Source organism: Eurytemora carolleeae, unplaced genomic scaffold (assembly GCF_000591075.1).
Source record: "Eurytemora carolleeae unplaced genomic scaffold, Eaff_2.0 scaffold260, whole genome shotgun sequence".
Taxonomy (NCBI): Eukaryota; Metazoa; Arthropoda; class Copepoda; order Calanoida; family Temoridae; genus Eurytemora; species Eurytemora carolleeae.
In genome coordinates this window covers 235,061-249,811 of record NW_019396613.1, presented here as the reverse complement: position 1 = coordinate 249,811, position 14,751 = coordinate 235,061, and the positions used below count along the sequence as shown (strand labels likewise).

Below are 14,751 nucleotides of genomic sequence, written 5' to 3'. Positions count from 1 at the left end.
GGGGGGAGAAAGAGGTGGTGGGGAATGGGAGGGTGGGAGACAGTGTTGAATAATATTTTCAAAAATGGTTTTATTTTTTTTAAATATATGGATTACAGGGATTTTTTTCGAAAATTTACTGATTGTACGGATTTTTAAAAAAATGTGCGGATCTTTTCAAAAAAATGTACGGATTGTACGGATTTTTTTTTGGAAAATTGTACGGGTTGTACGGATTTTTTTTCGAAAATTGTACGGATTGTACGGATTTTTTCTGAAAATGTACGGATTTTTTTACGGATTTTTTCCGTGATATTCCCTTTAACATAATATTATGTTGATATTCCCTTTAAGATAATATGATATTGATATTTCCTTTAACATAATATCATGTTGATATTCCCTTTAACATAATATTATGCTGATATTCCCTTTAACATAATATTATGTTGATATCCCCTTTAACATAATATTATGTTGATATTTCCTTTAAGATAATAGAATGTTGGTATTCCCTTTAACATAATATTATGTTGATATTCCCTTTAAGACAATGTTATGTTGATATTTCCTTTAACATAATATCATGTTGATATTCCCTTCAAGATAATATTATGTTGATATTCCCTTTAAGACAATGTTATGTTGATATTTCCTTTAAGATAATATAATGTTGCTATTCTCTTTAAGATATTATTATGTTGATATTCCCTTTAAGATAATATTATGTTGATTATCACATTGAGATAATACAATGTTGGTATTCCCTTTAAGATAATAAAATGTTAATATTCCCTTTAACATAATGTTACGTTGATATTTCCTTTAAGATAATATTATGTTGATATTCCCTTTAAGATAATAAAATGTTAATATTCCCTTTGATATAATATTATGTTGATATTCGTCTTAAAGGAAGTGTCTGGCTAAACATGGTTGTTGAGCTGAGAGAATTTTTTTAGAAATCAGGCATGCGTGCCGTGCCACAACCTGCCTGGGGGGCTAGCGCTAGGAGGATTTCAAAGATTGATTTGCGTTGTTATTTAGCAATTATACACCGTAAAAACGTCTCAAGTGATTTCTAAAAATATTCTCTACAAAACTTCACTCTCAGCTCAACTACCAAGTATAACCAGGCACCCCCTTTAAGATAATATTTTCAGGAAAGACTGAGTTTAGGTGTTTGGACTGGTACTCTGGTCACACTAAACTACGGACTTAATCTTATAGAAAACTTCTCATTGCTAGGTACATTTGAGCGCTAGCTCAGACAAGGGGTATTTTTTTCAGGGAATTTCCCCCATTTTCAGGGGAACCGGGAAAATAAAGGACGTTTTGGGGGGAAAAGTATCTAAAAAGGATAAAATCTTTTTATGTCCTATTTTTCATTTGTTTCTCTACAAAAGTAACCTGCTCATTTCTACTGCAGGAAAAAACATTTAATGAATTATTAGAATTACCAACTTTGAAACCTAGAAAAATGACAATATCTTCCACTACATTGATCAGAAATAGGTTTCAAGTGTACCGTTGTGAATCGGGCATTTTCATATATATGCCCTTTAAGGTGAAGCTTAGACTCAAGCTCATTCCAACAAAAGCTAAAGCTACAGCTTTTTCTACCTTTTTTTCTAGCTCATTCTACCTTTTTTTCTAGCTCATTCTACCTTTTTTTCTAGCTCATTCTACCTTTTTTCTAGCTCATTCTACCTTTTTTTCTAGATCATTCTACCTTTTTTTCTAGATCATTCTACCTTTTTTTCTAGCTCATTCTAACTCTAGCTTAAGCTCAAACTCGCTCATCAAGCAGCTCAAGTTCAAGCTCAAGAAGAAGTCCAAAATTGAAATATAGCTTAAACTCTTACTCAAGCTTTTAGCTTAATCTTATTTAGTAACAATTATTTTAGGATTAAGTTTTATTGGATCCTCAGAGGTTTTCGAGGTTCATGCATTCTTCTTCATTCTCTTCTTATTCACATATATAGGTAGGAATTATAATCTTATTCACATATATAGGTAGGAATTATATTCTTATTAACATATATAGGTAGGAATTATATTCTTATTCACAAATATGGGTAGGAATTATATTCTTATTCACATATATAGGTAGGAATTATATTCTTATTAACATATATAGGTAGGAATTATATTCTTATTCACATATATGGGTAGGAATTATATTCGTATTCACATATATGGGTAGGAATTATATTCTTATTCACATGTATAAGTAGGAATTATATTCTTATTCACATATATGGGTAGGAATTATATTCGTATTCACATATATGGGTAGGAATTATGTTCTTATTCACATATATAAGTAGGAATTATATTCTTATTCACATATAAAGGAGGAATAGAACGCACAAAGACTTAAATCTTAAAAAGCCCAAATTTGTAAATTTTTGTTTTTAAAGAGGTGGTATATTTTAAAGCTAGTGTTTGTCCTGAAAACTTCATTTTAGCGTAATCACAAACAAAAATTTTGTTAACTTGTTTTCTTTATATGAAAGCGCTCTATAATTGTATGCAACTTTTGTAGAGTTATTTGTTCTAGTTTCAATGCTTTTACTGATGTGGTATCTTATACCTTACTGTGGGTTTCAGGTGTGTATACAATTAAATCCATTCATTAATTTATTCCTTGTATTTTTTTGCGTTGATTTAAGGTTCTTTGTTTGTTCACATGTTCATTGTTTTCAGTTTTTTATCTTGGTAATTCGTTTTTTAATTTCTTTATTTATTTATTTTTGCATTAGTTCATAGGTGCAAAAGTTAGTTTGTTTTTATGGTTTCATTTGTTTTTGTTCCATTTTTCATTTTTTTAAGTTTCTTCAATTGTTTACTTGAACATTTTTTATTGTTCATTTATGCCTTTGTAAATTTGATCGCTTGTTCATTTGTTAATTGGTTCATTTGATCATTTATTAATATTTTTCAATTTTTTTTCGGGTTATTTGTTTATCATTTCTTTTTTTTATTCATTAATTAATTTTCATAAAAATGAAAATGTTATTTCATTCGTAAATGAATGGATTTATCAATAAATTGGTTCGGGTATCTCGCTATGCCCTGGAAACTAAACTTTCTGTACAGAAATCAACCCACGCAAACTTAGAATTTTTTTAAACCAAGCCAAGAACATTTCGTTGTTCTATTGAGTTCCCCAATACAAACTTATGGCAAATCGGTCAAGGGGTTCATGAGTTATGATCGGACAGACAAATAAAGATACATTACTTTATAGTTCAGACAACTTAATTTCATAATTTCGAATTGTTGTAGATGAGGAGTAGGGATGAAATGAAAGCCCTTGTTGAGAAGAAAAAAATTGTCAAGCTTACAATAGCAAGGTATAATATCCGTATCCCCTAGGTTCGGATCTTGACCAATTTCATAATACGGATCCGTTTGATTCCGTAATCCAATCCGGTAAAAAGAGGCCTCAGAATTAAATTTTATTATCTTTAAAAAGAAAAAACAATAATTATGCTTATTTTTAATCTCTTTAGTTTTTCACCAACCAAATATTTCATCACAAATTGTTCCTGTGCTTATAAACAACTAGTTTAACTGAACAAACATTTTATTAGAATTTTAATTTACACATTTTTCAGGTTTATTGATTTTCTAAAAAAATATTTTCCCACATTTAGAACCGGTTCTTTTTGCGCAGAGAGGCAAACATTGTATAGGAGTTCTTATCTAATTGGGGCAAATGTAATGGAAAGTTTGTGATAAAAGTATCAGAGGGGTGGTGGACTTAACAGAAGGAGTTAGTCATTCATTCATTCATTCATATTTTTATTCAACTACAAAGCATGAGATATTACAAATAAGCAATCACAGTTTACTATGCAGTTTTGACCCGCCTAACCGGGGTAGGTTGTTTTAAGTGGTTGGCCCGAAGTTAGTTAAATATACTGAATATAATAAGATTAGAAGGAAGGAGATTGTCAGGTGATCTGTGGCAGAGTGAGATCAGAGGGGTTAATGTAGAGATAAATTAAAATACAGGGTGTTTAGGATGGTGGATACACAAACACAAATAAGCTTATAAAGTTTCAATTTTTTTTAGTTTTTTTATATATTCACACGATTTTCGCATTTTTATCTTATTCCCAAAATTATCCAAATTGTTTAAGATGTTTAATTTTATTTCAATTTTAATTCAGTTCTGTGTTGGCGCTGTATTTCTACTGGAGGCATAATGAATATTGTGAACCCTATGTTTACTCATTATTTGGAGGTGCATTCTTACTTTACTGCTCATTTATTAATTACATTTTCATTTCAAGCTCTCTTTTACATTTTTTTTTACATTATTTGGAGGTACATTCTTACTTTACTGCTCATTTATTAATTACATTTCCATTTCAAGCTCTCTTTTACATTTTTTTTACATTATTTGGAGGTACTTTCTTACTTTACTGCTCATTTATTAATTACATTTTCATTTCAAGCTCTCTTTTACATTTTTTACATTATTTGGACTTTGGAGGTACATTCTTACTTTACTGCTCATTTGTTAATTACATTTTCATTTCAAGCTCTCTTTTACATTTTTTACATTATTTGGAGGTACATTCTTAATTTACTGTTCATTTATTAAATACATTTTCATTTTTGCCAAATACCATAATCCTATTTTTCGATTATATCTTCGTGAAAGCTAATATTTTTTCACTTTTTATTCCTACAATCCCTTTTTCACTTTTTACTCCTACAATCCCTTTTTCACTCTTGTATTTTTAAGCCAACAGCTCCTTTCATTTTTGTGTTTGAGTTTATTTTGATCCTACAGTCCCTTTAATTTCAGTATTTGTGTTTATTTTGATCCTACAGTCCCTTTAATTTCAGTATTTGTGTTTATTTTGATCCTACAGTCCCTTTAATTTCAGTATTTGAGTATATTCTGATCCTACAGTCCCTTTAATTTCAGTATTTGAGTATATTCTGATCCTACAGTCCCTTTAATTTCAGTATTTGAGTATATTCTGATCCTACAGTAGCTTTAATTTCATTATTTGCTTATATTTTGATCCTATAGTCCCTTTAGTTTCAGTATTTGAGTATATTCTGATCCTACAGTCACTTTAATTTCAGTATTTGAGTATATTCTGATCCTACAGTGCCTTTAATTTCAGTATTTTTTTATATTCTGATCCTACAGTCCCTTTAATTTCAGTATTTCAGCATATTCTGATCCTACAGTCCCTTTAATTTCAGTATTTCAGTATATTCTGATCCTACAGTCCCTTTAATTTCAGTATTTGAGTATGTCTTGATCCTGGGTAACATGTACTACCACGCTCTCTCAAGATTAGACTTCGCTGATTGGACGGTATCTGTTGGACCAACCAATATTCCTAAATAGACGCATTCTCATTGGTCAGATTCTCATTTACCCAAGCTCTCGTGTTCTGATTGGTCAAGACCCTTCAATAATGAGAAAAAAGAAATCCTTTTGCTGCAAAAACGCATTCCCGCATGAAAAATGTACAACTGGTTTTAAAACTTGGAAAAATTGAGCAATTAGCAAAATTCACATTGAATTTCATAACAAGCAAATGGTATCAGTGGAAATTTTATAGGGCCATTTACACCATATCATTGTGCACCCCTATCCATAGAGCAGGGCCATCTACACCATATCATTGTGCACCCCTATCCATAGAGTTGGGCCATTTACACCATATCATGGTGCACTTCTATCCATAGAGCAGGGCCATTTACACCATAAAATGGTGCACCTCTATCCATAGAGCTGGGCCATTTACACCATATCGTGGTGCACCTCTATCCATTGAGGGCACTCTTTGAATCTAATACAATGAGGAAGATATCGTCGATTTTCTGTCTGAAAAGAGTCTTTTGCGGTATAAGTCACTTCTATTGAAACCTCAATTAAAAATTATTAATTTTTCAAATAGAAAGCGATATCTTTCTTATTATTGCCTAGAAGGTTCAAAGGCTACCGTTGTATATCGGTAATGCTCATTTTTAACTAGAGGGTCACTTGTAATTACATCGAAAGTTTACAAAACCAAAAAATATACAGAAAATTCAGTTGTAATTTATTCTCCTTTCTAATGATAAATATTTATACGATTGATAAATAAAACTAAAATGTGATTAAGTACGTTAGTATTTATTTATTAAAGAAATGAAGAAATGTGTTTACAAGGCTATCACGTGTGTACTGTACTGTACTGTACTGTACTGTAGTGCAATTTTTCCCATGTTTATTTATTTTGACAATTACAATATAATTTATAACATAAAGTATTTATTTAAATCATTATCAATCTAACTTGTTTCCTATCAAGGTGCAATTATGTGTTTCTAAAATTGATATTGTTAATGTTACTGTTCAGATTATTTACTTTCTTCTTCTTGTCAAATTTAAATGTTAAAAAGTATAACGAAATGTAACCTGTGATTTTTGTGATTAATAAAGTCTGGTTTGATTGTACAGACTAATGATAATTGACTATTGACTATTCTTTTTCAGAAAATCAAGATGGTGAACAATGATACTTGGCCCGGCTTTTATCCAAAGGAAAAGCTGAAAAAACTTTCGCGGATTCGTGCACTTTTGAAGCTGGATCCGATATCATGTCTTGAAGAAGAGAAACGTTTACAAGAATCTATGATCATAGAAAACATCGAAGATGACATTAAAATAGAAGCTAAAAATGGCGACACTGCCGAGGAAATAATATTAATAGATGAAGAAATGACTGAGATTAAACCGAACAATATCAAATTAATTGATGACAAAAGTTTTTTAGAAACTGAAGGAAAAATTAGATTCTATTATATATTTTGAGAGTAGGATGTTTGTGTACGTTTTTTATGTTCAAATGGTGGTTAAAATGAGAGAGGGGGGTGCTGGTTATGAAGCTAAGAAAAGGCTTATTTGCATTTAGGGTTGGGGTTAGGATACATAAGTTTTTGTTGTCCGGTGGGGGGGGGGGGGTAGAACTTCTCTTTTGTGCTGGAAATAGTTGACTTAATCATTAGAATTCGATTTTTTTTGAAGATTTAGAACCTTTAGCGTCTGCAGAAAAGAGGATAAAACTAGACGATAACGGTAATATTTATTTGCTTCATAAATAAAATTTTTTTATTTCCATCTTTTTCTAGATTCGCCGAAGTTGGATTTAGAGGCCCTTGTTTCTAAATTTATTTACTCATTAAGGAATACTCATATTTATGCATCTAAAATTGTTTGTGCCTTTTTTGCAGAGGATATGCGCTTCTGTACTTTTATGGCACTTAGCTACTAGAAATGAAAGATTGATGAAATTCTTGTAATTTTATTTTTACACCATTATTTCTTTTTTGTCGCGGATTTTCCTGTTTTCCCATTGGTGGACTTTCAAACATTTTAAGGAGTATGAGTACTGTAGAGAGTTTGAGCCTCTAACGGATATTCTTGTACAGATTGGAGATCTAAATCAGGAGGAGCGGAAACTGGTATAAACATTTGTATTACATTAAGGACCCCCAGTAAACATTAGAAATAACTGGATTTTAAAATCGTCTATGATAATATAGTTTTTGTGACCAAAAACGGGGCAGAAGCCCAAGGATGTTACGTGCGCATGCCGTGTTGAATTACAAGACAGAGAGTTTTTTTCCAGCCGCGGCGCTCGGCCCCCCAACCTGTCCTAGCCGCAGCGCTCGGCCCAGAAAGTGTCTTAAATCTGACCCAACCGTAAAATATATATTTATCTCTCTCTCTAAATTTAACGCGGTAAGCGCGTGTAACTTCCTTGGGCAACTGCCCAAAAAATTTTAACTAAATTAACCCCAAAATTGTGAAAGGGAAATGTTTTTTTAAATATTGGTTTGAGTAATAAGAATATAGCAAACCATTTAAAAGTCTAGCTATATTATTTAAACTACTTTTCTAGTGTATATCGGTCACACTAGAAAAGGAGATAATTTATCCTTTTTTATTAATTTCTACCTCTGTATACTGACTTACATTGTTTTAGTTTGAGCAGAGTTTAATTAAGAATATGATTGGATCTTTTCTAGAGAAGGTAATTTTAAATTTTTTTTATTTTCCGACCCATTTGTTTTAATTTAAACTAGTAATGTTGTTTACCTTATTTAAATTATATAGTCTTTGTAATATCTTTACGAACAATTACTTACATCATCTATGATATGGATATTTCAAATCATCAATTAGTCAATTTTTGAAGTATGAAAGGTTTACACCATCAAGATGCAAAGATATAGAGAGTAGAAAATTAGTGTTTGAGTAAGTGGCTCCATTAATTTTGTTTTCTTCACTGTTCTAACTTCACAAGTGAGTAAATACTAAAATGCGATGATCATGTTGTTTTCTTCAGATTTTAAAATAAATGCCACGCTATTTCATTAAATGTTTCTTAAAATACTTATCATACTCTGATAATTCTAATCAAGATTCTATGATTAGTTTACTGATTGCGTAACCGGCGGTCTGAAAGAAACCGTCGCCGTATTAAAATTTGTAATCTTTCATAAATAGTATTCATGAGCTTTTTTTTCTTTGTGTCTCTGAATTTAATAGAGCTGGGAACTTTTGAATGGTGGATATCGGGATTAATGCTTGATCCACTCTTTTTCTTAATCTTGAGATTAAATAATGCTTGTCATCATTTTGTTATGAATTTCTAGATTAATTAACCGATCGGGATTAAGGATATCTTATTCTAAAGTTCCCAGCATAGGACTATCTACGCAATTTATATAAAGAGTCACTTTCCTGACCGCAACTATACTGTATAGTAAACCTTTGAAGAATTAATTAAAAGTGAAGATATTCTTGTTTGTTTTTTAACTAAACATACGTCCAATTATTCATGAAGGAAGGAAATTGATAATATTCATCACTTATTAAATTAGAAAAACGATGATAGGCCATAGGGTACCATTTTGCATAGCGGAGGATTACTTGAAATTACGTCTACTGTTCCTTTAAGATTGGTGAAGCTTGTACAAGATGGCGGATACTGGAGGAACACGTGTTTCTTACTTTACTTGAGTTGTTGCAGCAGCTAGGGATAGAAGAAAACAATTTGTTGGTTAATTTTATTTTTATTCCTTTTTCTCACAATAGTTTCATTTTAAAACAATGTTAATTGTTTAATATACACCAAGTTAAACAGTTTTATGGCCAATTTTAGAAAAATTTGTTGATCCTTTTTGAAGTGGATTCAACGCTGGGGGAGGGGGGATATTTTGCCAGAACTCTGAGTTTCTTAATGTTTATTGTCTATTGTTCTTTCTATCTATAAACTAATCTTTATATCTAAACTTAGACTAATCTATATCTATCTATAAACTAATCTATATCTATATATAACCTAATCTATATCTATATCTGAACTAATCTATATCTATATATAAACTAATCTTTATCTATCTAAAACCTAATCTATATATCTAAACTAATCTATATATCTAAACTAATCTATATATCTAAACTAATCTATATCTATATATAAACTAATCTATATCTATCTATAAACTAATTTATATCTATCTATTAACTAATCTATATATCCAAACTAGCCACTAACTTATCTATCCATTTATCTATCTATCCATCTCGGCATTTATCCATCTATCTATCTAGTAATTTAGCCATAGATCCACCCTTTTGTCTATATTTCTTATCTATTTATCTATAAACTAATCTATCTATCTCTATCCTGATAATAGTTGAAAAGATTGAATATATTCCTGGTAACATAGAAGATGTTTACAGATCACTAATTATCTTTCTATCTATCTATATAATTATATATCTATCTATCCATCTATCTATCTATCCTGATAATAGTTGAAAAGATTGAATATATTCCTGGTGACGTAGAAGGTGTTTACAGATCACTAATTACCTCTTATCCACAGGGATGTGAACCATGATCTTTGATAACCTTTGTCCTACAAATTTTAACAACAACAAAGACAGTTTTAATATTTATTATGATTTGATGTAAATTTATATTTTGGATAATTTTATACTACTTTTCAGATCAATTTTTTTTTAACTCCTACTTTCCTCTCTTAGATTTCCGTTAGCTGTATTCAATTTTCTTGTTTGGTCCAATCCTATTTTTAACTCCTACTTTCCTCTCTTAGATTTCCGTTAGCTGTATTCAATTTTCTTGTTTGGTCCAATCCTATTCGTTCTTCTGACCAATGAAAATCGAGTTAAAGTTTATCCGGTCCTTTTATTAGTTTCAAGGCTCCGGGTTTCCTTTGATTCACTTCCGTCTTTACTGATTAGCTGAAGAATTGCATTCTGGACTCTATATTTACTCTTACCAGGTGAATTTAAATGGAGTGTTCCCTTTTTTGGATTTTTATGTTGATTTTCAAATATGGAAATGATTCCTTTTATCTGCAACTTTTTTAACAATTATTGTAAATTGCAGTTCAAATATGTAATAAAGGACAGAGATTTTCTTTACTGTTAATATTTTTATGGAATAACAAAATTAATATTATTTATTTTATTTAATATTTTAGAGGGTTCGACATTTTAGAAGCATTGATAGAGAGCAATGAATTTAGTAAGGTATTTTTTTTATGAAAATGTTTTCTGATAAACCGGCTATTTAATGATTACATTAGAGTAAAAAGGTGATATTTGGAATAACAATTATTTACGTTTTCTTCAAAATATTGTTAATCAGTTTTTTATCGTGTCTGATCAAGCATATATATATTTAACTCTTAACTAAAAATTTCATTATTTTAATTGAGGTTTCCTTATAAAAGTTAATTGCGCATTTCTTATGCAGGTATTGTAGTTGGAAATTATCATAATTAAACACTTTTCAAAAACTATGATATCTTCCCCCATTATTGAGCAGATTAACTAGTATTGTTGTGGTATTTCACTTAAAAATACAACGACAGTCTGTATATAATAAGGGTATGAAATTTTTTTGAAACAATTTTACAGAAGCAAAAAAATATTCTACTAGGAATATTAAAACAAAAAAATCAAAAATTTGCCCCTCAAATTGGGGTTAATATTTAAAAAGTCACTAGTAAATAAGTGAAAATGAAAATTTTAAAATACTTATTGAATTAGGTATCATTAGAACCGAATTGAATTTCTGAATTCAAATCAATTTATAGAATCGAAAAATATTGAAATTTGAGGTAATTGTAAGGTCAAAAAAGACTTTTTTTAGTTTTAGTACTATAATGAAATTTATTCAAAGAAAAAATAAATTTTTGACCATAACTTGCCCAATTTTCAATATTTTTCAATTCTGTAAATTGTTTTGAACTCCAGTTTTCAAGCTGGTTCAATGGATACCCATATTATTAAGATTGTCAAATTTTTCATTTTCGCTAACACTAGTGATTTTTTTTAGCATTAAAACCCATTTTTGAATTTTGTGAAAATGTATTTTATAAACATGCCTTAGAATTCTAAGTGGAATACTATTTTGCTTCTGTAAAATGATTTAGAAAAGTTTCACTAGATTTCACACCCCTACTATATAAGTCCCCTTTTCTTGTTTCGTCCCCGTTTTACACAATTTAACGGAGAGAACATTCTCATACAGGACGAGGTAATAGCTGGACTTATCTTTATATATAGAGATAGGAAATTCACCGCGGCACATACAGGAAACATTTTCTGGAAAATAATTATTTTTTTTATATATTTTCAATAATTTCACTTTTTTACGATTTTTAAAGTTATACGAGGGTGGAACTTTTAAACTGTTAATTCCTTCTTGAAGAACTACGGATTAACTGAATAACTTCTTGATATCTCTAATCGTCAAATGAAAAGGGATGTCAATTTCGGTATAGAGAAGCGCTTTTCTTGCTCAAGTCCTGAAATATACTGATGAACATGATAAATATACAAATCCTAAGGCAGAAATTATAAATGAATGTTAAGTTGTCTAGTCGCTTATTCTGGAAGTTAGTTTAGCAATCAAGTTTAACACCGTAAATCAGGGAAGGTTGTCCCCTGATGTACGGTGTTAAACTTGTTAAAAGTTTTCCCAGTTGATATTGAATTTAGCGCAATTATTTTAATTCACAAGTTTCGCCCTCTGATTACTTTTATTGGAGGCTATTATATCTTAATATTTTGTAAATTCAATTTGATTTGATTGACTTGATTTTAAACTTGATTTTAAACTTGATTTTAAACTTGATTTTAAACTTGATTTTAAACTTGATTTTAAACTTGATTTTAAACTTGATTTTAAGCTTGATTTTAAACTTGATTTTTAACTTGATTTTAAGCTTGATTTTAAGCTTGATTTTAAACTTGATTTTAAACTTGATTTTAAACTTGATTTCAAACTTGATTTCAAACTCGATTTCAAACTTGATTTTAAGCTTGATTTTAAACTTGATTTTAAGCTTGATTTTAAACTTGATTTTAACTTGATTTTAAACTTGAATTTAACTTGATTTTAAACTTGAATTTTACTTGATTATAAACTTGAATTTAACTTGATTTTAAACTTGAATTTAGCTTGATTTTAAACTTGAATTTATCTTGATTTTAAACTTGAATTTAACTTGATTTCAAACTTGAATTTAACTTGATTTAAAACTTGATTTGATTTAATTTTAAACTTGATTGATTTTTTTTCTTATAAAAATGTGATTGAGTTTATTCTAAAGAAATGTTTGGTAGGCATTGTAGAGAGTATGCTCCGTGGTAGTTTAAACCCTTGTCCCCAACTTGATCAACTTATATCTACAATATTTCAGGAACAAACAGATTCTCGAAGTTTTTTATATTTTATATATTCTTGAAATGTCTTGGGGTCCATTCCATCATGATCCGGATCCTGGATCCGTCCTCTGAAAAATTTTTGCAATTATCTTTTTTTAGAAATATTGGGTATTTATGCCGGTCTATTTTTAAAAATTACATGCCCGAATTTCAACGTTAACCATTAACCCTTTCGTCTAAACCAAAATTATGGAGATAGTCTAAGAAGGAAACTACTGCTTTTATAGACAGAAATGAACAACATCTTCCTCTTTTAAAATTCGGTGATGGAGATGGACCAAACCTCTGTAAAGAAAATAAAAGTAGATGTTAGTTCCACATTAACTGAAAATATATTTCGGTCTGGGTTGACCCTCGTCAGTTCTTCAGATTGTTTCTGTCACAAAGATTAAAAACAAACTCACTGTTCCTCAAATAAAAGTTTTAAGGGAACTCCTTTTAATAGCGACTGGGGTGACTTGAAATCATGTCAACAATAATTTTTTGATTTAAAATAATAAAAGAGTAAATCACAATAATGAAAATAGGTTATTCGTGGCGTGATAGCGAAGTTGGTATTGTGCATAGTACTTGTATTATATACCGGCTCACATCAAATTTATTGCGTAGTTTCGTCGAACAAGTCTCTGTTTTCAAGCAAATTAAACTTTATTTTGGAGATATTTTAGCAAGCCAACCAGTAAGTGTATCTTATGTCTTGTGCCAATCTTTTACACTTATTGTAAAAATCTATAACGGCTTTTTAAAAAAAAATCTGATTGTCTGTCTAGGCTATTAACAGAAATAAAAGTTGCAATAAATGCCTTACTACTTCTAAATTCAGGGATACTATTCTACATCTGAAAATAACCTAAATCAAAGTTTTGAATTTTAAAATAATCAAATACCTTTAATCGAATGTATAAATGAATAAATAAATGTATGTAGCAGTGAATTAGCAAATGTTTAAATGAATGAATGCAATAATGTAAGAATGAATGAATATACATATATTAGTATAAATATCCTGGCCCGTGTTGAAAAGCTAAATACTATGGCTTCAGTCCAGCTTGAAATCTATATTAAACAGAATAAAACTTTTCTTAGGTAGCATTTTTATTATATTATGAGTATCCTTGTTCTTGTTCTTGTTCTTGTTCTTGTTCTTGTTTTTGTTCTTGTTCTTGTTGTTGTAGTATTATTGTTATTGTTCTTGTTCTTTTTGATCTTGTTGATCTTGTTGATCTTGTTGATCTTGTTGATTTTGTTGTTCTTGTTGATCTTCTTGTTCTTGTTCTTGTTTTTGTTCTTGTTCTTGTTCTTGTTCTTGTTCTTGTTCTTGTTCTCGGTCTTGTTCTTGTTCTTCTTGTTTTTGTTCTTCTTGTTTTTGTTCTTGTTCTTCTTGTTTTTGTTCTTGTTCTTGTTGAGCTTGTTGATCTTGTTTTTCTTGTTGATCTTGTTGTTTTTGTTGTTTTTGTTCTTGTTCTTGTTCTTGTTGTTCTTGTTCTTATTCTTGTTTATTTTGCTCTTCTTGTAATTGTTTCTTTTGTTGTTGCTCTTGTTCTTCATGTTCTTCTTGTTCTTGTTGTTTTTGTTCTTCTTGTTCTTGTTGTTTTTGTTGTTCTTGTTGTTTTTGTTGTTCTCGTTCTTGCTTTTGTTATTTTAATTTTAAACTTTATAATTATCATCATGTTTAGGTCCAAACTTCTGAAGCAATATGAAAAATTAAGGACTGAGACAGAATCAGAAGTTCAAGTTCAACCATTAGAAGCAAACACGATAGATCTTTGATTGATTTTAAAAACTGTGATACCTTCCATTAAGTTAAACATTTTCAAGTCACCCAACCATTAAAAAAATATCCCCACACTGCAAAAGGGGAAACTTTGTTATTAGGTAATTTCTTCAGAAGTACTAACTGGTCCCCTTCCCCTCCTTATTACACAACATTACCTAACATAGAATAGTGAAGTGAATGGACGTCTACATGGGGG

At 29.9% G+C, this 14,751-nt stretch overlaps 3 protein-coding genes across 5 annotated transcripts in view; all 3 read left to right on the top strand.

The window, feature by feature from the left end:
• Nucleotides 1–5,512, top strand: part of LOC111706302 (post-GPI attachment to proteins factor 2) — a 10,388-nt gene extending 4,876 nt beyond the window's left edge. The window contains exons 4-9 of the mRNA XM_023479142.1: nt 1,143–1,227; nt 1,887–1,964; nt 2,543–2,592; nt 3,271–3,338; nt 4,161–4,234; nt 5,256–5,512. Of these exons, the coding sequence (XP_023334910.1) occupies nt 1,143–1,227; nt 1,887–1,964; nt 2,543–2,592; nt 3,271–3,338; nt 4,161–4,234; nt 5,256–5,362 (462 nt within the window). The 3' untranslated portion in view covers nt 5,363–5,512. The remainder of the gene's footprint in view (nt 1–1,142; nt 1,228–1,886; nt 1,965–2,542; nt 2,593–3,270; nt 3,339–4,160; nt 4,235–5,255) is intronic.
• Nucleotides 5,513–6,058: 546 nt separating this feature from the next.
• LOC111706298 (uncharacterized) lies at nt 6,059–14,580 on the top strand. Of its 2 annotated transcripts, none has more exons than XM_023479133.1 (14): nt 6,059–6,788; nt 7,037–7,081; nt 7,135–7,189; nt 7,401–7,467; nt 7,992–8,039; nt 8,970–9,048; nt 9,833–9,903; nt 10,283–10,323; nt 10,525–10,573; nt 11,580–11,643; nt 12,677–12,753; nt 13,549–13,601; nt 13,775–13,864; nt 14,455–14,580. In XM_023479133.1, the coding sequence occupies exons 1-14, from the start codon at nt 6,509–6,511 to the stop codon at nt 14,546–14,548; spliced, it is 1,113 nt and encodes a 370-aa protein (XP_023334901.1). In that variant the 5' UTR covers nt 6,059–6,508; the 3' UTR covers nt 14,549–14,580. The 2 variants fall into 2 exon arrangements, with proteins under 2 accessions (XP_023334901.1, XP_023334900.1); XM_023479132.1 differs by having other exon boundaries at nt 7,031–7,081.
• The window catches only part of LOC111706297 (transcriptional repressor CTCF), a 15,989-nt gene continuing 11,491 nt past the window's right edge, over nt 10,254–14,751 (top strand). Inside the window, exons 1-2 of one of the 2 annotated variants that reach the window (XM_023479130.1) lie at nt 10,254–10,267; nt 11,482–11,486. The gene's annotated coding sequence lies outside the window, so the exon portion shown is untranslated. The remainder of the gene's footprint in view (nt 10,268–11,481; nt 11,487–14,751) is intronic. The other variant, XM_023479131.1, reaches the window with a different exon arrangement.